Source organism: Micropterus dolomieu, linkage group LG08 (assembly GCF_021292245.1).
Source record: "Micropterus dolomieu isolate WLL.071019.BEF.003 ecotype Adirondacks linkage group LG08, ASM2129224v1, whole genome shotgun sequence".
In the NCBI taxonomy this organism is placed as follows: Eukaryota; Metazoa; Chordata; class Actinopteri; order Centrarchiformes; family Centrarchidae; genus Micropterus; species Micropterus dolomieu.
The window spans coordinates 22,470,892-22,492,480 of NC_060157.1; the positions used below are offsets into that span (position 1 = coordinate 22,470,892).

Consider the following 21,589-nt stretch of genomic DNA (forward strand, 5'->3'; position numbering starts at 1 on the left):
CTTTGACACTGCTCTCAGCAGCTAAATAGGTAATTTAAGACTTAAATTAACTGTAACGTTATAGCTGACAGATAAAGAATAATAGGTATTTATTCATCTTTATCTGCTAACTGCAAAATGTGTTATGTGAAACTAGTACGTTTGACTCTACAAATCAGAAAATATAAAGTGTTATGCACTGGTTCCTTTGTCTCTGATACAGCCATCATGGTCCGAACTATGTATCAAACCTAAGATGTATTTCATTACCCTTTAAGAATTAATCGGTGAACGAGACAGACTCTAAGATGGAGAATGTTGTAGAGGAGGAGTAGCAGTCGATATAACGTTACATAAAATACACAAGTAGGCTAACACTCTGAACAGGTAGCTGAAATATTGCTGTCATTGCTGTCGGAAATGACAACGGACCCTCTTTGAGCAGATCAATGGTTCTGTTGGTTTAAGAGTCGCACCAGTATGCTTTTATCAGTGTCATATAACTGCTGTGACTCAAATGCTCATGTGACAACGACATAATTTCCCACCAGTATACAGAAAGATGTTAAGCGCACAGAACAGAAGAATCAGACCCCTCTGTCAGAAATACAATTCCGCATGTAATCCATTATTGGGCGGGAACAAGTTTGGTGCTTGTCTTCAAGATACTTTTAATTACAAACAAACCTGAAGAAGTCAGTTTTAAACTTCTCAATCGATGATATCCAGCAAAACAGTATTGGCAAAAACTAAGAAATTGTTATTTTTTTGGAATGAATTTACTCAGTATATTCAGTGTAAAATTTCTGCTCGTTTACTATAGAAAAATGTGCTGTTTGTTTTTTTTATTATGTCTGCAGTTTAGAAGAAAAAAACAGTATTATAGCCTATTATAAATCTTTTATATCTCAGCAAAAAAACATTTTTAATGTTTATAAATGAAATGCAAAGGTAGGCCTACATGCAAACTATTCAGCACTCTCCAATCCCAAACATAATCAATCATAATCACCATATTGAAGGTGAAACTCTTACCTACATGACTGAAAATCTCCACAGGGCCCAGTTGTTCAAAAAGTTTAATGTTTTCCCATGTTTTGCTATCCAGGATCACATAACCCCTCTCACTTCTGTGCCGGTTTTTCAAAGCAACATTGGATTGGATCACCCTGATCCAGAACAAACTTTTCAGGATTACCAAATCCAGATTTCCAGTGCTCTAAATGGGGCTACATATCACACCGTAAACTGTTAATGATATGATGATAATGATATGATAAAGACCAACAGGTAAAACAGCCAGTATGGGGTCACTTTTATTTGAAGAGACAGAAAATGCACAATAAAACAACACAAATATTTCCTTCCATTTTCAATTTCTTTAAACAGTCTGACCATCTGACCCACAAAAAATCCAAGAAAAACACACAAATAATCATTATTCACAGATAATCTGTCTAATAGTTGTAAAATAGTCCAATAGTTAAAATAAAGATCATTCAGATTTCAGAGAGCAGCTTTTAGGAGGCAATCTCAGAATGAGGGACTGACTGGACCTGCAATAAGGAATGCATTTGTTACAAACTACTTTTGAATGGTTCACCTCTGAGTGTGCATTTGTAATTAATGTACAGTAATAAGTGACAGTTGAAATTAAATACATTATTTTTGTTTGATATCGACAACTGTTTGGGGGATTATTTATTTTTTTACTTTACTGTACTGAATGGCTTAGGTAATGTCTATTTTATCACGGTAAAGTTTAAAGAGATCAAGAGGGAAAATATAAATAAAAGTTTATATAGGCTACTACATGATAAAAATGTTAAGGTTTTATGGCATTTTGTTCCTAAAATCCACCCTTCTGTTGGGATCAGGATAATACAGAATTGGTTTATTTATTTATTTTTTGATCAAAGGGATCCCAATCCTATTAAAAAGAACAACACAAACTGAAGGTTTGATCCAGATCAAAACCAGGATTGGATGAAGTGATCTGATCCGATTTCAGGATCCTTTTTTCTTTTGAACAAACCATTTTCAAGATATGATCCAATCTTATAGAGCGAAATCCGATTAGATTACTTTTGAACAAATGGGCCCAAGCGTGTGAAATATGGTTAATTTATTATTTTCAAGCTAAACTAACAGTTCACGAGTGCACACAGTAGAGGGCGCTACACAATCTTCTGACTGCTTTGCGTTTGTTTTTTGTTCGAAGAAGTGAAGCACCAGCTCAGAGCTGTGCCGTCAGTAGTCCACTCCAGACGTTTTTGTTGCCGGTTCTGGGTAAAATTGGACCGATGCGGAAGACCGACGTAAGGTTTTGACAGCTGTATGGGACAAAACAGGTACAATAAACAATAAACACTGTTTAACACATTTTAATGGACTACTTGCTCTGACATCCTCTGTATCTGTTGAGGTCTTTAATCAGCGCATTAGGAAAGGGGTGTTTAAACTGTTAATTTAGTTGACCTTTAAACCATGACCGATCTCCATAGAGAACTATAAATGTGTTGAACAACTCACCAGATTATAGTAAGTATGACAGTAAGACAGAGACTGTAGATGTGTTCCCCTCTGACTGGTGAGAGGTTATTTACCTCAGGCTTTGTGAAAGGTGTGTCTTGTCTGACTGTTTTGGTGTCAAAGTTCACAGGGTGCCACAATGACTTCACCTGTCCGTGTCATCGTGGTGGGAGCTGGCAGCCGAGGGGAGATCTACTCCCAGTTTGCATCCATCCACCCTGAACGAGTGAAGGTCTGGAGAGATTTCATGAGCCTTTAGCTGATAATACTTTTTTACATTTTAAATACAGGACTTTTACTATTTTACTAGTATGTTTCCCTCTTGTATTGCTTAAAGGTATAGTAAGTGATTTTAATCATTGGTCATTCCTGGTACGTTGACATTTGAGTCCCCATGACATAATATTGTACACCATACTTTTGTGTAAAAATGGACTAACAGTTATTTCTAAAAGCTTGTTTTACATGATGAACATCCTCTACTATAGAAAACAATGATAGGCCTATGTGCCTAGGATTAATTCATTTAAAATAATTACTTTGATTTTAGCACAAGTAGACTGAACTGCCATGTCCCCAATCATGTTCGCTCAACTTCAGTTACAAATCTAATAAAAATCTAACAAATTCTACATTTTTCATAGTTGTATTGCCCTATTTGCAATATTCCACAAACTTGTTTGTTGTTATCAGTACATTTTTAATGCTTAAAGTCTTGAAAATATGTTGTGTCCTTGAGTCGACTGTCCCCCCTGTTACTCATGGAAATCTCTCTGAACAGCCACTGGACTGTTCCTCCAGTCACATGATTCTCAGGACGTAGCATACATTTTTGGTGGAAAATCATCTACAAGAAGCAGAGTAAGTATCACTCTTTAATAAATCTCTTTTTTTCAATGTTTAAGAATGAGTTACTGTTAAGGTAAAGCATAAAATCCACTTTTTAATGCTTACTTATAGTAGAAAAATAGAAAATGTTTGTAAATTTGAATATATGGTTACCAAACATATTAAAAATCTTCCTCTGTGTTCACCATGTACTAGCCTGTTGTTCATCACGAGTAGTAATGGCTGACTTCAGCATAAAATGTACCTCCTGGCACGTAGTAATAGGGTGGATGTAAGAAGGCTATGTAGATGAATAATGTTTCCAGCATGTTTTGGTATATATTATTCATTTATAATGCATTTATTTGTTAAAAATAATTTTCTATTAAAAAAGTAAGCATACCAGATTAGACATGTTATGCTTTACCGGATCAGTAACTTTCTAAAACACTAAAAAAAAGAGGTTGATTATAGAGTGATACTTAAATCTGCTTCTTGTAGGTGATTTCCATCCAAAAATGTATGCTACTTCCTGAGTCATGTGACTGGAGGAACAGTCCAGCGGCGTGTTCAGAGGGACTTCTAATAGAGTAACAGGGGGACAGTATTGTGGTGGTCATTGGTGATGTCCACCCTGTTACTCTGTGTTCACTTGCAGAGAATGAATTTGCAAAATGTAATTCACTTTAAGGTTCAGTGTGTAATATTTCTGAGAAACTATTGACAGAAATGCAATATAAAAGCCATAACTATGTTTTCAGTATGTTTTTATTACCTTAGAATGAGCCAGCCATTTCTATGTACATACACCTTGCCTCCCTTACTTGGAGGTCACCATGATTCTACAGTAGCCTAAAACTAAAAGAAGAAAAACGTAGTGATGAAATGCACTCTGTAGAGTTGTTTGTCTGTTTTGGGCTACTGTAACATGGCAGTGCAACATAGCAATGTCCGTGTAGTGTGTGTGTGTAGATCGAAATGGTTCATTCTAAGGTAATAAAAACATAACGCTTCATTATGTAAGGTCTTTAAACGCCACTGAAAATATTGCTTTGGATATTATATTGCATTTCTGTTAATAAATCCTCAGAAATATTACACACTGTTGTAAGTGTAACTGTTCTACGTTGTAATGTCTAACAGAGCACTTGTTATGCCAACTTCATTTACTCAACTTCACCATTTCAGGTTGTCGGAGTAGCTGACCCAAGGAAATTTGCTCGCACTAAACTTCAACAGCAACACAAGATTGTAGATGAAAACACATATGAAGGTGAGCATCAAAAGAAAAAAAATGAATTTAATTGTTTATAATTATCTGCCTCATACTAACATATGGAACGCTCTTTTGCTCAAACTAGACTGGCCCAGTATAGTTGAAAGAGAGAAGTTTGCGGATGCTGTGTTAATTTGTACCCCAGACCGCCTTCATAAGGTAAACATACCATCTATGTGTATTCTCTATATATGAGTAACTCTCAGTTTTAGTCTTCTGTGTACACTTCATTATCGGTCTATTAAACTAGTTTGTGTTCCCCAGGAACCTGCGGTGGCCTTTGCAAAGAAGGGATACCATGTTCTGCTGGAGAAACCAATGGCAGTACGTTTTCCGTAAATAAACACTAACCATCTTAGCATAGAGTGTAACGTTAACCTTGGTATGGGTGTTAATGATTCAAAGTGTCAGTTTCTGAAATACAAAATCTGTCTTCTCTCGTTTCCTTTCTGTGACTGCATCTGTGTAACACTCATGTGTTTCTTGCAACACTAACGTGTTCCCATGACTTTAGACAACTGCAGAAGACTGCACGTCGATTGTGGAGGCTTGCACTCAGAATGGTGTGATGCTATCAGTGGGTCATGTTCTCCGGTATGATCCTGTCATCCATAAGATAAAGGTGACCACTTTCTGTCGCACTTTCCGTTTGATCGTTTTCTCGACCCGGCATGGGTCACAGTTTTGGGTTTAAAAATGTCAATTTGGATACCTTAACGTGTAGTTGAGTTTTAAGGAGAGCAATTACTCATTTCCAAACACTGAATATTATTCTAACATTGGGTCAAGTAGTGAAGAAAATCACAATATCCAAGTTAAATTTAAAAAAATGTAATGAATTGATCTATTTCTAGGAGCTAATAGATGCTGGAGTCGTGGGTGATGTGATCCATATTCAGCACCTTGAGCCGGTAAGAATCATAATCCTCAGGGCTCTTCATTCATTAAATAGTAACACTATTCTTGCTTTTAGCACATGCATTTTTTTTAAATATATGTTAGGTCTACACAAGTCTTTTCAATCTCTTGTTCCAGGTTGGGTTTTATCACTTTGCTCACTCATTTGTTCGGGGGAACTGGAGGAATGAAGCAGAAAGCTCTTTTGCTCTTTTGGCTAAATCATGCCATGACATCGACCTAATACATCACTGGGCTGGAACGCGCAGGTAAACCATCAGACAGCAGTCAATAATCAACTCCAAGCTCGTCTCATGTTCAGAAGTAAGATTAACACTAAAATAAAGAAGTTGGTTGGTCAACAGGGTGAAACAAATGTTTCAACTTGTGGAATGCCTATTCAAACAGTGCCAGCAGGAACTAGACCCTGGTGGTTTTGTTGGACCACAGTCTCTGTGTTTCAAAGGTTGTTTTCTGTGAGTTTTTCCTAAGCGGAATCATTAACACTGCTATTAATTGGCAGGTGTGTGAAAGTGTCATCATTTGGATCTGTCAGCCACTTCCGAAAAGAAAACAAGGTGTGTGGCTTGTTCACAGTGCAACCACTGCAGCTGAACAGTTTTTTTTCTAATTGTATTTTGTCTGTAGTTCTACAAATGAATAATTTTTACTGCAGATGTTTATGCTATGGGAAACGGCACAAATTACTGCTGTTAAATCATTTTCAACGTTGCTGAGTTGTGTTTTTGTGTCGTTTTATCAATGATGACATAAAAACATTAGTGCTAACAGAAATCTCTATACTAAACATGAATATAAAATGTGACGTTGCTAGTTTTTTGTCAGCCAACAGGTGCTGCAGATCGCTGCCTGGATTGTTCAGTAGAAAGAGACTGTCCATACTCAGCATCCAAAATCTACCTGAATAGTGTGAAACAGGTTAACATTTTAACACATTATCTTCACCAATGATCTACTTTACTTCCGTGAACCTATTTTACTTGCTATACATCATTTCATGTGTACTGTATGTGTGTGTATATGTGCTAGGGTCACACTGGCTGGCCTGTATCAGTCATATGTCCGAGCTCACTCCCAGACATCGAGTCAGTAACTGAGGCACTGAGGACTGGACCATACGGCCGCTGTGTCTACGAGTGTGACAACGATGTCTGCAGTAACCAGGTTAGAAAACAAAGTGTATCCCTCCCCAGTTCCACCCTCCTGTCCAAATATGGTCGCTTCTGGTTAAAAAAACAAACAAAAACAAGATAGAGACGGTCAATATGCCAAACTTGTGGCTTTAAAAAGATAGTCCACAAACCAATTGGTGATGTCATGTTGGCTACATCCACTTCTTTTATACAGCTTATGTTAAGGTCATTATTTACATTTAAGAAGCGTGACACTTTTTTCCCTTATGTCTTGTTTATATGTCCCGCTTGCCAGGTTGTGAACATGGAGTTTGAAGGGGGTCTGACGGCAGCCTTTTCAATGGTGGCATTCACCGAGAAGCTCTGCGAGCGAAAAACAACCATCTATGGCAGCAAGGTAGGACTGGAAGGGATTACAGAAAATAAGGAAATGCTACAATTTTGCATTAATACATACAAGCAGTTCTACAAAGAAAAGGCGCCATCAACTTCTGGCTCACAGATCATCGAGTAACTCTATCTAACCCCCCCCCCCCCCCCCCCCCCCCCACACACACACACACACACACACACAAATGTAAGCCTCTGTATCGAGACCAAACAAAGTCATATTGTGGTATTAGTTGCCTAGATCTAACTCCACTCCACACAACTGTGTCTTCACAGGGGGAGCTGTCATATGATGGCCATGAGATACGCGTGTTTGACTTTCTGACCCAGAGATCCACAAAGCACACGGCACGCAATAATGTCCCTTGTCGCTTTGGCCTGAGTGGGCATGGTGGAGCAGACTACCACCTTATGGATGCCTTTATTTCTGCTGTGGCGGTGAGTGCTCATAAATACTGTTAATGTTATATTTTGTCAGTGTATGGTTTCCCGTTTATTTTTGTCCTTCTTTTACTCATTTGGTTGTTGCAGTATATGAATAGCTTTGATTTATTTAAATCTTTACCTTAGATTGACAGTTGTTTGGGAACATTAATAATAAATAATGACAGATTAACACTGACTGGGATGGTTGGTTAGTGATGTGTCTGTCTGTGTTTCTGTGAGTGTAGAACAATGATCCATCCCTGATCCTCTCGGGTCCTGAGGAGACGCTGCAGAGCCATCTGTTGGTGTTTGAAGCTGAGCGTTCGCGACTGGAGAGCAGGGTGGTGTACTGTGGCAACATTAGCCAGAACTAGATGACTAAAGAAACACTTTTGACAGGAAAATGATCTCACCTTAAAAATCAATGAGTATAGGGCCACATTTTTGAGTGCAATCAGGTTGATTATTTAGTTAATATTGCTCAGGGATTTGTGACGAAGTGAATAAGTGAACCTGTTTAGTTTTTAAATTACATAAATAAGCACTATGCCAAGAACTTGATAATTTGTTGTTCTGTACGTCATGTTTATAATTGTATGAGGAAGTAATGTTAATGGGAAGTACTCATTATTCCTACTAAAACATTGTGAATCTGTGTAATATAAATAGTTGCTGAATCTGTGTCTTTTAATGTCATCCAACGCACAATATGACTGTATGAGTGTGTAGTATATACTGTATCTCATGATATTACTGCATGTGGTTGAATCCAGTTGATCTGTCACTCCCAACGGCTTCTTGAAATGCTCAGGGGTTAAATGAAAAATCAAAATGCTTCTGAGCCACTGAGAGAATAAATTAATTAATTAAAATACATTTATTGAATTCACAAGTATCACTGACTGTGAACTACTGCACATAAATACACATTATGCATACGTATGCCCATAGATTTCATACTTCCTTAAAGTAAATATTTAATTTAAGCAGGTTACTTCCTGTTGAATAACTGATGCAGCAATGCTTTACACCATATTGTGTCTATCTAAACATTCGCTAAAAAAAGCATACTATAAAATAGCTCTTGGAACATGTAAAAGGTCAGCACAGACTTGTTTCCAGTGGCTCAGTATGCAGGACCTCATGGCAGCTCTACCGAGCAGCACCGGCTCATCAGGTAAGTCTCTTCTTTTTCCTCTGAATCTGTGGGATAAATAAAGGATGTCATATATGCCAGGCCATACAAAAATTCTCATGAAATTTGCTATTGGATGATCTTTTGTGGAGCTTTAACATGGGAATATCAATTTAAAAGAACAGGCAACTTTTACATGACATAGCCGGGTTACAGTTTGATAATTACATGTGGGCTACTAGAGATTCATAACTTGTGTTATAAAGTTAAAAGATTTGTCTCATGTATAAAGTATATGTACACGAATGGACAAAAGCACTGGGACTCCTACACTTTACTTTTATGACATCCCATTCTAAATCCATAGGTATTAATATGGAGTTGGTTCACCCTTTGCAGCTGTAATAGCTTCTGCTCTTCTGGGAAAGCTTCTAAAGAATTTTGGAGTTTGTCTGTGGGAACTGTTTCCCATTCATCCAAAAGAGCATTTGTGAGGCCAGACACTGTTGTTGGACGAGAAGGCTTGGCTTGCAATCTCCGCTGTAGTTTATCCCAAAGGTGTTGGATAGGGTTGAGGTCAGGGCTCTGTGCAGGCCAGTCAAGTTCCTCCACACCAAACTGGGAAAACCATTTCTTCATGGAGCTGGCTTTATGCAAGGGGGCATTGTCATATTGAAAGAGGAAACGAAAACACACTGTTGGAGGAACTACTGTCTAAAATTGTATGTAGTAGCGTTAAGATTTCCACACCATGAAAAAAACCCTCCCAAAAGTATTTGGACAGAGGTGTCCCAGTACTTTTGTCTACATAGTGTGTGCATATATATATATATATATATATATAATTGTTTTGGGGTTTTTAGTTATGCTCACCCTCTTATTGACCAGTGTCAAGAGATCTGCTCTACTCACTGGCTCCTTTGCCTCCAGCAGCACTGACTCCACCAAGTCTGGGTCATCACTGAGGCATCACAGAGATTCTGAATTTATGTGCATTTTTTTCAAGCATACATCAAACCAAACAGCTAACAAGAGGTTTATTAATTACTATGCTGTTATCTAATACCTGCACTCTTATCAAAATTAAAAAAAAACACCTACTCGGGCGCAGGGGTCGCAGCAGCAGTGGTCAGGTTGACAGCTGGGGGGCTTATTCCCAGGAGCTGCTCAGCAATGGTACTAAGACTGTCAATGTCCTGGAGGAGAGAAAGTACATTAAAATGCTGAAGGCTGTCAATATGCAAAGGCTAGAAACTAAACACTACTGTATGTCTGCAACTCTGTACCGACAAAGCGTTTCAAATCACATACCCACTGGCTAAGGTTGTCCTGGAAATGAAGATAGGACTGCAGAGTGAGAAGCTCATTGACTCTGTCCTCCACCATTGTCATGTTCTCTTTGATGTTTTCTTCCTGGACTCCACCAGAGGAACCCAATTGGCCGGAGATCACTGAGCTACCACAGCTGATATGAAGCAATGTCTTAAGACCTGGTAGAAGGAAATTAGAACAAAAATTATAATCTTTCTACAGGACTGTTTATTTTTTTATCTCCCACTGTTAGATTAAATCCTTATTGTCTACAATGTAATAAGCTATTTACTATACTTATTCATGTACACTATCACCGATTACTACAACATCATATGACTACAGCTGCAGTTGCTCCACAGCACAGAGCAGATTTACATGAATGAACACAAGCATTTACAGACTGCTTATACTTCTGTGCATGTACTCTGACCCAGTTGTTATAATTCTACGTTTTGGAAGGTGGGCTTTGATGTTTGTTTGTTTTTTGCTAACTTGACACACGAATGTGCTAGAGCATAATTTCCCTCACTTTGGTGTATGGTTAAAACCAATTCACAAAGCAACATCAACTGTCTTGTTAACATGGTCTGTGTTGTTTAAATCGTGCAGTCCTCATGCTAGTGCTTTCAGGTGCAATACACATTTTAAATAAGTCCTGTGTTGGGACTAGACATTCACTAAGCACTAAGCACATATCCTTTATACATTTACATATGACAATAAATGGGTCTTCTAGTCCAAGAAAAACATTTCTAAACTCCATCATACAATTTGCCATGTTTCTGTTGCCCGCATTTAAAAGGATAATGTTATGCAGGGGTGCCCTATGCTGTACCGTCTCCGAGCTGATATAGGAGCTTTTCCATGAACTCAACACGTTGTTGATAAACTGCCAGCTGTTGCTCGGTAGCCTCTTGCTTGATGGAAACTCTCATCAGGAATGCGTGATGCTGCTCCTGCTGCTGCTGCTCCTCAGCCACAAAGATCTCTCTCTCATCGCAAAGCTTTTGGTCCGAGAATTAAGAAGACAGCGTACAACCACAATTACATATACTTTCCTCATTTATCTCACTCCCTGTCTCTCCAACACACACACACACACACACACAGAAAATACCAACCTGAGAGATCTGCCTTCCAATGGCCTCTGCTTCATTGTGCTGATAGTTGACAAATTTCAGTAAAGTGTAGTTCTGCTCCTCCACTGATGGAAATATTTCACAACATATTTTGATTGCTGATAAAATGCACAACTTCCTTTAATGTTTAATGGGGACTTACTTTGTATGAAGTTCCTGACCAGCTTGTCAAGGTCACTTTCCTCTGTCTCGCTGAGGATTTTTTTGATAGCATCCTCAAAATCTTCAAGTCCCAATTCCTTAGACTCCAATTGCTGTTTCTCCACTATGGGGACAAATGTGAAACTGAGGTGAACCTCATTCACAACAAGGTCTTTAATGTACTTATTTTTATTAGTCTTGGGCTACAGAACTCCCAAAGGGACTTGTATTAATGAATGTCTCCTCATCCAGTTTATTACAAATCAACTTACTAAAGACATTTATCATTTAAAATGGCATATTGATTCAAAGTTATTATATAAAGAAAATTAATAAATGTGCCAAAAAGCTTCTGCAGAACTGAAATCACCTACAGTTGTGCTATATAGTAGTAATATTGTAATATAAAATATAAACAATGAATTATATAATTAATAACTATTTATATTTACATATAATTTGTAAATAAAAAAAAACGTTTTGTCCTCTTTGCCAGGAGTTTGGTTAGTCAAGAAGTAACATCTTTTAAACACAAGGTGTCGCTAGTTTATTTGATTAGAAGTCAACACTTAACTGGCTTAGAGTGACAGTGGTCTGTTGTGGCAAACACTCTCACTCTGATTTAAGAGTGGAAGATCTCAAAATGCCGTGGAATACCACAGCAATAATGATGAAGCACATACTTTTGTTTATCTTTATCTTTAACTTTATCTTTAAACTGTTTGGAAAAGGCTGCCAAGAAATGTCCACAACAAACAGAAGAATGCAAGAAACATTTTCAAGTAACTGGCGGTGCACACTACCACACTTTATGGCAACAGCAGGATGACAGAACATTGTACACTCAGATTGCTGAACCAAAAAACTATTAAATAACATTTGGATCCCTTCAAATGCGTGACATAGTTTGGTCACAGGATAGCAAGAGCCAAAACTCAATTTGTGTTCAGAGCATGAGATTTATAGTCACCTTGTCTGTGGCCGATGTCTTGGTTTTCACGTGCAATAGCCTTTATGTTTAGGAAAGCCTCAAAGTTGCTGTAATGGGCGATTTCTAATTCCAGGTTGCTCTTTTCTTTGATGTACTGAGTCACATCCTTAGCATTCTGGTCCATCAGCATCCTCTGTTTTTCCTGGATTTTCACACTAGGTGTAGCCAAATATAGACAACAAATTACATTTAAAAAAAGATGATTTATTTTTTATAAAAAAGTGGGTGTATCTTCATGAATCTAAGCTTTTAGCTATGGAAAAATCTTTATAGGTAAAAAGTAAGCAGACACACTAAAGTGTGCCTCAACTGTATGAAGCGCATTTCTTGTTTTAAATCAAGGCATTTAATGATGGCCTCCGTTAGATTTTAAGGTATTTAAAGAAGGTGGCAATCTCAGCTAGCATGCTCAGCTGAATAAGAGTGCAACCGCATCTTTATATGTACTTTCTCGCTGTCAAAATAAATCCATCTTCCTTCATCTTTCAGTAAAAATATGAATATGCACTCTAACCTAATCTAATTGTGTAGAGCAGGTCACAAGAAATACAGATAGATTTGGAGTGCTGCAGAAAGGTTTACCTGGCATTGAAGGCTTCCGTGCATTTAGTCATCAGGTTACAAATATCCTTGCGAATTGCATGCAGCTCCTGGATGAAATAACAAAGTTAACTGTCTACAGTTTCAAAATAAATGAATTAAATAAAATAAATGACCCCTTTAGTACCCCTTCACTAACCATGTAGCAGCAGCAGAATGCTAATTCAAGAAGAGACTAATGTTAAGTGAACCTACCTTATCTAGCCGAGACTGAACATGGAAGAATTGTTTCTTCTCCACCTGCATTGTCTTCAGCTCCTCCCTCAACTCTCCATTCCTGGTCATCAGCTTACTGAAGCATTTGCGACCCTAGAAAAAAAACATACCTTAGTTAAATAATATTTGTGTTTACTATTTACAGGTGTTACGGTGGAGTAAGACTAACACTAACCCTGTACAGTTTGTTTTCTATTAAGCATGTGGTTTTAAGTAAGTTGCTTTTTTCAGATTTCATACTACGACGTGTAGTTCCCCCACCAGCTATCTGTCCTGCCAACTTTCTCTCCCATTTGATAATCTGAAAACAAAGCCAACAAGTAGAGTCAACTGTGGTAAGAAAATCAGAAGGAATTCACTGTATGGGGTATTCTGTTAATTGTCCTTGGAACAACAACCTTCACCTCATCTTTCAAAGATGCCACTTTGGCTTTTTCTGCTTCCAGTTCCTCATCTATTCCAACTCCACAGGCCAACGTGGCAGTGAGGTCTTGAACAACACTAGCATCAGCCCAACGGTTCAAACTACTCTGAGACACTCTGAGACTGCGTAAAAGGTCTTCACGTTCATCCAGGAGCCTCTGAATCTCTCGCCTGATCACACAGGGACACAAACACATAGATACACATGAAGTTTAGATAAAACATGTAAAACTTACAAAAGATACAACAAGGTACGCCTCAGGCAAACGTGAAACCAACCAGTACAGATGCCTCTAAAAGCTACATCGTTCTAAATTATTTTTAGTATTAGCTGTTGTTTTTACTTCATATTCTTAGCCTACTACTTAGCATCTACAAGGCACCCTCCAGAGAGATACTTCTGTGTAGAGCTTAAATCTGGCCCAGAATCTTTGTACATGCCTGCCCCTTTGATTTAATCTCCCCTCTTGTTCTCCTCTGAAAACTAGTATTATGCACAAATGGCTGTAGTTGTGATTAACTGCTTATCCAATGACAACAATATACTGAATTAAAATAAGGCAGTCAATTTAATATGTTCATGACTGCATACATGTCTCAATGATTATTATATAATTAAATCTGTTATTTTCATATGTAATATATTTAGCATGGACTTAAAAAAATCATCGAATCTCTGTAAAGTGTCTATGGAGTTTGCAAGAACTGGCAAATAGGACGCTACTTACCTGTCCCTGATGATGAGGCCTTGGGTTTTCTCTGTATATGCCCGCATGGATGCCTCTGCCCTGCTATACTGCTGCTGGAGTTTGTTCAGGTCTGTTTCTGCTGCATTAAAAATATGCTGAGTCCCATTTCATAATTACTGTTTAATCACTTATTAACGTTAATGTTACTTGGGACATAGCAGGGAGGCATATTCTATTATTTTTCTTGTGTGGTACCTAACAGTTAGCTAATCAGATTAATTAATCAATTAACGAATGAATTAGATTACTAGCCCTCAAGTAATATGTTTGTAACACGTGTGCTGTTGGTTCAGACCTTTTTATATAAAGTCTACGGTTCAGACGCGCAATTAAGGCTAACTGGTTGTGTGGAGTTTGGGAAACACGAAGTGACATGATGTGAATAGCAGCTGCTGAATAATAACTTACAATAATCCACAAGTGATTGACTTCTGACAGTAGATGATCTCCGACTCATGTTGAATTGTCTGCCTTGAGACTGAAGAATAAACAAAAGTTAACGTTAAAGCTTTACCAGATTGTTGTTAACTTCGTAAACATGTTGACAGTAACTTAACGTTACTTTCAATTTAGAACTAAGCTAGGTTAACTGGGATACATTTTGATTTTAATTAATGTTAAGCTAACTTTCATTGGTTATTAGCCACTAATTAACTAAAAAATACTATAACGTTAACGTTACTAGCTTTAGTATATTACAACAGGTTAAATACCAAACTAAGGTTAGTTAATTTAAGTTTGCTAAGTTTGTTTAATTAACATTAGCCAAACTCGGCTAGCCTACTAACTGAATTAGCGTTAGCATTACTTAGCCTAATATATTTAATTGATTTCGGTTTACGTTACTTAACTATCTGGAAGTAACTAACTAGCTGTCAAAGCTCCAGATAGATAAAAGTTAAGACAAGTTCGAGTGATATTGATGGACACCAATATGTATCAAAACGTGCTTATCCGTAACGTTAACTGTTACGTGCACCTAATAAAACAGTTACAACCGTTAACATAGCTGTTATTTAGAATTCCAAGCCAGAAGCGCTCTGCTGATATGGAGACCTTTGCTGTTTGTTAGCTATATTTCATCATCAGAGACGTAAAATACATCAAATAGAGTAAAAATAATGAAATTAATTATCTGTTGAATATTTTGTAGCTATAATAAATGTGTATCACAAATATGTTAACAAAAAAATAGAAATTGGCACAGGGTAACATTATTGTTCTTATGACTATCAGTGCTAAAGATGGCTTCAGATAGCAAATCAAGGTATTTTCTCTTTGCTGGAAGCAATTAAAAATGTAGTCAAGAATGGTCTTAATCTGTAATAGGAAACAATACTGGAAAAAATAACATTTCTTTCTATAGGAAATAGCCCCCTTAGGGACTGGATTGCCGGTCTAACTTGTTATATACATGTTCTAAACTTGCTAAGGCAAATGATGCCTGCAGGTATCTTTCCATAAACAGCTGCTGCACATTGTTTTTGCCATCTTTATGTTTTTCCCCCCTGTTTCTTATCAGTTTTATTGTAATAAAATCTGAACAAGTTGTTAAAACTAAACAGGTAAGTACTGTACACACAGTCTTAAATGACTCATATTGCATCACACTCGGGTAAACCAACTCAACTATTTTATCAGGAAATTACACTCCATCGTGAAGGGAGGTGTCCCTCTTAATAACCCTCTGAACACGATAATGTCAACAACAGAACACCATTCCTGGACCTTACAATGCATCCAAGATGACTAATTCTGGAGTGTGTCCATACACCCAGATGGATAACATTGGACTGACACAGTTTTAAGACTATTGTGGCAAGAAGTTGTAGAGAAAACTGAAGAAATTACGAAATTATTGAATCACACAAAAACTTTGTCCTGGTGCCAGGACAGGATTACAGCAGTTGAGAGAATTGGCACTCCTTCGGGCAAAGCTTCATTATCCATTCAATGTAATCTGCATTTGTTATGTCTCTTTGACATGTTCTATATCACGAAAAGTGCTTTAAGATACCTACCGTCTTCTGATTTGGCACTTTATCAATAAAGTAGTATTGCATGATAATTCTTTAAAAGTTTTTAAGCAAACCAGATGTTTCTGACTGAAACTGAAACAACAATGTTAACCTCTCTTTATCTTTTTCAGAGTGATAAAAATCTTCTCTTATTCTGTCTCCATGAAGATGATTGGTCCTCACAAGAACAGGTTGGACACACACACATATACACACAAAATTCCAGATAGACTGGCGACGTGCTCCTGGAGACAAGTTTGCAAACTGAGTCAGCAGCTGTATTTTGAATGACTCAACCAGTCCACCACAGAGTCCTTTCGTTTCTCAGAGCCCTGCCCTCAACCCTCCCTCACACACAAGCACGCACTGCCTACGTTTACGTGAGGCCTTACCTCATCACAGCATCACTTCCTCCCACTTTACTGGGAAATGTCTGCAAATAGCCAGTAGCAATATGGAAGTATTTACCAAGGAGGTAAATCAGCTCCATATTCAACATTAATGGAAAAGTTATGTAAATGTTTTCCGTTTTATTGTATCAGTTAACTCTGTTTCTTCTCTGTCTTTCATTTGACTGTTTTTCTTGAAGCTCTGTTTTTTCAAATAATGATAAAGACTGATTACATGCTGTGATGAGTGACATGGTGCCTTTTCTGCTGAGCTAATAATCCTAGATCCTCCGAGTCATTTACTGTATGAATCAGTCATGTTGCCAGGAAGAGACTCCTACTTGACTTTTTTCAGACTCTAACTATTTTTATGCACTAATGAACTAATGTCGGAGGGCTGTTATGTTGCCACACTGCGTTTTTTCTCTATTACAAGGCAGAGGCATCTGTGAACAAGGAAGTGGAGGAGGAAAGCAAGGAGGGGAGCAGTAAAGTGTAAAACATGATGCAGTCTGGTGCTGTTGGTGACTCAACAGGAAGTGATGGTGCGGGAGTAAGTAAGGTGAGAGAAAGAAAGGGAGAAGGGTGGGAGTGATAGGAGAGATAAAGTAAGGAAAAAAGCAAGATTGCCTTTGTCATGCCTCAGGACTCTGAGCTATGTGATGGTAGAAGACATAGTGATGATGAGAGATGATTTTATGAGGAAATGTGGAGGCCGTGAAAAGACAGATGGCCCCGTTACCCACATACCCACCCACCCACACCCAGTCACCACTTTGCACAATAGAGTCATGACGTGTACACACACACACACACAAAGTAAATAATCAGCAGTTGGACAACAATATTACCTAACTTGACTATCTTCCGTTGCCTTCTTGAAATGTGACCCTGTATGTACTGTGGTGATTCAAAAAGACTTTGACCTCAGAACAATTTGTGAACAGTGCAAAGACAAGCAAATATTGACATTGTCTTCCCGTCACATCCGTTTAGCCAAAATGAAAAACACTCAGTATGTCCATGTCCTGGTGAGCAATCTTGTGTTAGTGCCAACAAATAATAATTTTTACTCTGATGTTATGGTGATTTATGCAGACAGTTTCTATTGAGGAGCGACATGATATAAAGTCAAATCCATTGCACATAAACAGTTTTTGGGGATTAAAGTGCAAAGCCTGTTTCCTCACTCATTTCAACTGAAACTCTTAATGAACCGGGATCAGCTTCACGTGGTTGCGGAAGGCCACCCGCTGGGCCTGCAGACCCTCTGCCCACATTGAGGCCTGAAATCAACTGGTAGGGAAGCTGCCCGGGCCTCCTGTGCTGCATCCTGGGCAAAGAATCGCTCTTTTCATGCTCGGCCATTCATTGAAACTATCACCATGAAATCAGATGTGACACGGCTTAAATCACTTTAATCCTTGCCACTTCCTCAATCATTTCTTTGCGCACTGACTTTCTCTGTTGGTACCGTGGGAAAAAAAGTATCTAGTTTCTTGCACCACGGCACTTAAAGCTGTTATTGTAGCTATATTTATATTTATATTTGTTCACAGGACACATTAGCAGCATGTAATGCCATTTGTGTAATTTAAAAGAATGAATATAGCATCAGAATAGTTTTCATAGTCTTTTCTTTTGGTCCTCAGTGCAGTTCCTGAGCTACCCAGCAATCAAAGGCAGCACAAACATCATTCTTCAGCCCACCCTCCTCTTCCTCCCGGTGGCTGTTGGCTCTTTGATAACTGAGCTGTCTCCTCACAGGATGAGGTCAAAGGCCGTGGTGTGAAGCCCACTCAGACATTTGAGGAGCCCGATTCCTTCCCGACGCCTCCAACTTGTCAGACCCAACCGCAAATCCATTAAATTAAGAAAGATTAAACGAAGGGTGTGTTTTTCAAATCACGCATAACGTCTGAATGAATGGCACTGATTCAGAACTTTTGTGAACTTCTTTATCCCTTATTTATAAAACAAATTCATGAGAAAGAAAAAAATACATATATGTGTGTGTGTATACTCTCTGTTTGGCAGTCTACTTTAAAATAAAAATGTCAAATATGACTGTTCCACGTCAGGCTTAAGGAAGTGGTGGGTAGTAACAATAAACTAGACCTACGAATTTCATAAGAATTTCTCTGGTTTTTCACAATTACTGCAACTTCAATCCAGACTTGACTGATGGTGCCCCTTGTTTCAGCTCTGGTACCCTACTACAGAGTTTACTCATTTACTCAAAAACTTGATGATTAAATGGATAGTAAATTTTAACTTCTTACACACATAGCAGTTGCAGCTTAGGCATTTTCACATAATCATCTATTTTATATCTAATAAACGTAGCTGTGATACAAGTATTTTTTATTTGTTACAGCTTTTAACATTGATTCACAGGAATGACAGCATTCCGATTACAAGGAATGTGAAACTCAAACAGAAGATAGGTCGACCGTGGCTTTGAAAACAGCAGCAGGCTTGTCTGTCGGCAGTCAGTAACGGGGCTCTAATTACTATTACATGTTTGTACACAGCTGGTTCCTCTATAAGAGAACTCCCTGTGTCACCATGTCAGCACATCATCCTACACAAATGTATTTACCATAGAACACGTATGTTAACACCTACCTATTTCATTTCCTATTCCAGCTCGAGACATTGTTAAATGAGTGGTGGGCAGACATTTATCTTCTGAGATATGTCTCATTTCAGGGGTTATCCGCTGTTCACAGCATTTATTGGAGAGATGTGAAACAGATCTGCTCTACCAATTCGGTTTTCTATTTAAGGAATTATTGCAGCTGTTTTTATTATCGACTATTGATTACTTCTTTAACCTCAGTGTTTCTTGTCTTTTGTCAAATTGAGTTATTAAAAAAATCATAAATCAAAGGCCTTGATTTGGGTCCAGCTTTGGTAGCTTATATTTTGCAGCAACATGAGAGGACTTTCTTCAGAGCAATCCATCATCTTTGAAAAAAAGCACGGGGAGGGAGTAGGGGGTTACAGATGTGGGAGGTGGACTTCTGACTGCACTGACAGCTGTCAGGGACAGAGGTCTCTCAGAGCAGGAAATGACTTGACCTCCCCTGTGGGAGACTGGCCCACCCCGACAACAACCCCCACAGCTTTGAGCATCCTGGGTCGCCACAAGCGCCCACAGAGGGTGGCGGAGCAACAGCAGAGCGACACAAAATTTTTTTAATTTGGATTGTGCCGTGTCACCTCCACACAACAAAACAGAACAAATGACAAGACTAAGGCCTTTAAAGGGATTGCAAAAGTTTCAAAATCAAGACGTGAGCTGCACCGTTACTCTTCAAAAACGAAGCCTTGTGCAGCGTGACGACTGACAGCAGTTTTAACCTCTTTGTGTCACACTGGAATCACATGCTCCCAAATACTTCATTGCACAACAGAAAGTTGATCAAACAGCTCATTAAGTATGAGTATTCCTATAAGCAAACAAATGACTTTGGTGGAAGAGGGACAGTCGATTGCAGCAATAGAGGCACATTACATCTTTCTTTTGTGGTTTTATGATTTACAGTAAGCATATAGGTATAAGCCACTCCTTAATCCATATATGACCCTGTATGGACTTTATTAGAGTATTACAACAGTGGAACAATTGAACAATAGGACAAAAGGAAGAGAGGTCACAGGGTCATTTGGCAAGTCTTTGATGAGGTAGTAATTTTATTCAGCACTTAACAATATTAAGTGTCTGTTTGCCTGAGGATTTATTTGGATTGTTATCGCAGTAAAAAGATAATTTGGCTGACTCTGTGGTAAAACCAAGAACAGCCTGCACTCACTTCCCTGTTATTTTCTACTAAATGGCCTCCTGTATTGTCCTTCTGCCTCTCTTGGCGTGGGGGAAGACAAACACAGACATTGAACTCCTATGTGACATGCAGGCTTCAAAACAAGTCCTCGTCCACTATGACTGGGCTGCCAGTCTCATACTTGTTCCTCTCTATCAGTCGTATATTGTACTCACTCCAAACGCCACCCACACGCTCTGACTCCCACTCAGGTCAGACCAAAATTGCTTACTGCCTATGAAGGGCAATTTCCCATAGACTCATTACACAAGGCAGATAAAATGATTCTAATTGTGGAGGTCTCTGGGCATTGTTGCTATTTTACCTTCAGAGCTTTGTGAAGGGGAAACAAAAAATGGACATATGGCTTTCTGATTTATGAACATTCAATAAATTATCTCGGAATAAATGAAATGCTAAGAGCGCTCGATAGTATTGAGCAAACACATTTTTGAGTTAAACCCTTGAAGTAGGCTAGTCCCATGTCTATCATCCACTGGCAGTGAGGACACACATTTAGTGGCAGATGATAGCTGCACCTGGAGTGAGTTTCTGTGTGAATATGGGCTTATTTGACCTATATGTTTTTAACTGAATATCTACCAGGCTGATAACTTCTCTGGTTAACAGTGGCGGTTTAAGTACTGAAATCCTTTACTCCATTACGGACAAGTATCAAAAGTACTAATTACTCTCAATGACCAAGTTATTGGATTGTTATTCCTTATTAATGTACAAGCAGCATGTTCAAGAACAATGCATCATATTGAATGAGACTATGCCTTCGCCTATACGTTTCCAATGTAAAATTTTAATCTGGATAGTAATTGACTTGTTGTCGGTGAATAGGCTAGTAGTGGATTAAAAAATACATAGCCTAAAGTAGGCTATTTAAGGCATAAAAAACACACATGTTGGCTAGTTATGTCCCACCACTGTTGCTTTATAATCCATAGGCTACTTTTCCTAATGTTGTTTAGTATTTCTAATGGTTTTAGGGGGATTTTTTCCCCTTTAAGACGGACTTGGGTGGAGTTACAGTAACGTGCTCGGGGTGTTGGATGCATTTATAAGGAGATGTGGAAAACCGCGTCACCATGACAAAATGAGTTTCACCTCCCAGTATTGTTGACAGAGGAGGCATGTTGCACATGGTTAAGTATTG

At 38.4% G+C, this 21,589-nt stretch overlaps 3 protein-coding genes across 19 annotated transcripts in view; 2 read left to right on the top strand and 1 right to left on the bottom strand.

The window, feature by feature from the left end:
* Positions 1-8,358, top strand: zgc:154075 (uncharacterized protein LOC556929 homolog). 4 transcript variants are annotated; one of them, XM_046056985.1, is made up of 15 exons: positions 2,201-2,330; positions 2,635-2,743; positions 4,528-4,612; positions 4,701-4,774; positions 4,880-4,939; positions 5,130-5,237; positions 5,470-5,526; positions 5,651-5,781; positions 6,036-6,090; positions 6,359-6,451; positions 6,563-6,697; positions 6,962-7,063; positions 7,333-7,494; positions 7,728-7,903; positions 8,055-8,358. In XM_046056985.1, the coding sequence occupies exons 1-14, from the start codon at positions 2,317-2,319 to the stop codon at positions 7,854-7,856; spliced, it is 1,314 nt and encodes a 437-aa protein (XP_045912941.1). In that variant the 5' UTR covers positions 2,201-2,316; the 3' UTR covers positions 7,857-7,903; positions 8,055-8,358. The 4 variants fall into 4 exon arrangements, with proteins under 4 accessions (XP_045912942.1, XP_045912941.1, XP_045912940.1 ...); XM_046056986.1 differs by lacking the exon at positions 2,201-2,330 and adding an exon at positions 1-29 and having other exon boundaries at positions 7,728-8,358; XM_046056984.1 differs by having other exon boundaries at positions 7,728-8,358.
* On the bottom strand, positions 8,345-15,189 carry LOC123975471 (coiled-coil domain-containing protein 63-like). Of its 8 annotated transcripts, none has more exons than XM_046056978.1 (15): positions 15,042-15,189; positions 14,599-14,668; positions 14,170-14,269; positions 13,423-13,612; positions 13,194-13,319; positions 12,998-13,111; positions 12,785-12,852; positions 12,182-12,357; positions 11,213-11,335; positions 11,053-11,135; positions 10,767-10,935; positions 9,929-10,107; positions 9,719-9,813; positions 9,491-9,578; positions 8,345-8,685 (listed from the first exon to the last, which is right to left on the bottom strand). In XM_046056978.1, exons 2-15 carry the CDS (start codon positions 14,645-14,647, stop codon positions 8,656-8,658), a joined length of 1,590 nt encoding a protein of 529 aa, XP_045912934.1. In that variant the 5' UTR covers positions 14,648-14,668; positions 15,042-15,189; the 3' UTR covers positions 8,345-8,655. The 8 variants fall into 8 exon arrangements, with proteins under 8 accessions (XP_045912934.1, XP_045912932.1, XP_045912933.1 ...); XM_046056976.1 differs by having other exon boundaries at positions 13,417-13,612; XM_046056977.1 differs by having other exon boundaries at positions 13,417-13,612; positions 15,060-15,158.
* Positions 14,139-21,589, top strand: part of LOC123975474 (ERBB receptor feedback inhibitor 1) — a 15,728-nt gene continuing 8,277 nt past the window's right edge. The window contains exons 1-4 of one of the 7 annotated variants that reach the window (XM_046056989.1): positions 14,139-14,258; positions 16,340-16,399; positions 17,034-17,159; positions 18,250-18,488. The gene's annotated coding sequence lies outside the window, so the exon portion shown is untranslated. Of the gene's footprint in view, positions 14,259-14,444; positions 14,913-14,965; positions 15,458-16,339; positions 16,400-17,033; positions 17,160-18,249; positions 18,489-21,589 lie in introns of those variants that run through there. The other 6 variants (XM_046056992.1, XM_046056995.1, XM_046056991.1 and 3 more) reach the window with 6 other exon arrangements.

What these genes read in the sequence shown, in the direction of transcription:
- zgc:154075 (XM_046056984.1), top strand. An exon ending in TCCACCCTGAACGAGTGAAG is followed by an intron (nt 2,744 to 4,527) that starts GTCTGGAGAGAT and finishes TCACCATTTCAG; the next exon opens with GTTGTCGGAGTAGCTGACCC. An exon ending in ACTTCCGAAAAGAAAACAAG is followed by an intron (nt 6,091 to 6,358) that starts GTGTGTGGCTTG and finishes GTTTTTTGTCAG; the next exon opens with CCAACAGGTGCTGCAGATCG.
- LOC123975471 (XM_046056976.1), bottom strand. Translation starts at nt 14,647, where the DNA reads ATGAGTCGGAGATCATCTACTGTCAGAAGTCAATCACTTGTGGATTAT. An exon ending in TTCAGTCTCGGCTAGATAAG is followed by an intron (nt 12,853 to 12,997) that starts GTAGGTTCACTT and finishes TATTTCATCCAG; the next exon opens with GAGCTGCATGCAATTCGCAA. An exon ending in ACGGAAGCCTTCAATGCCAG is followed by an intron (nt 12,358 to 12,784) that starts GTAAACCTTTCT and finishes GGCTACACCTAG; the next exon opens with TGTGAAAATCCAGGAAAAAC.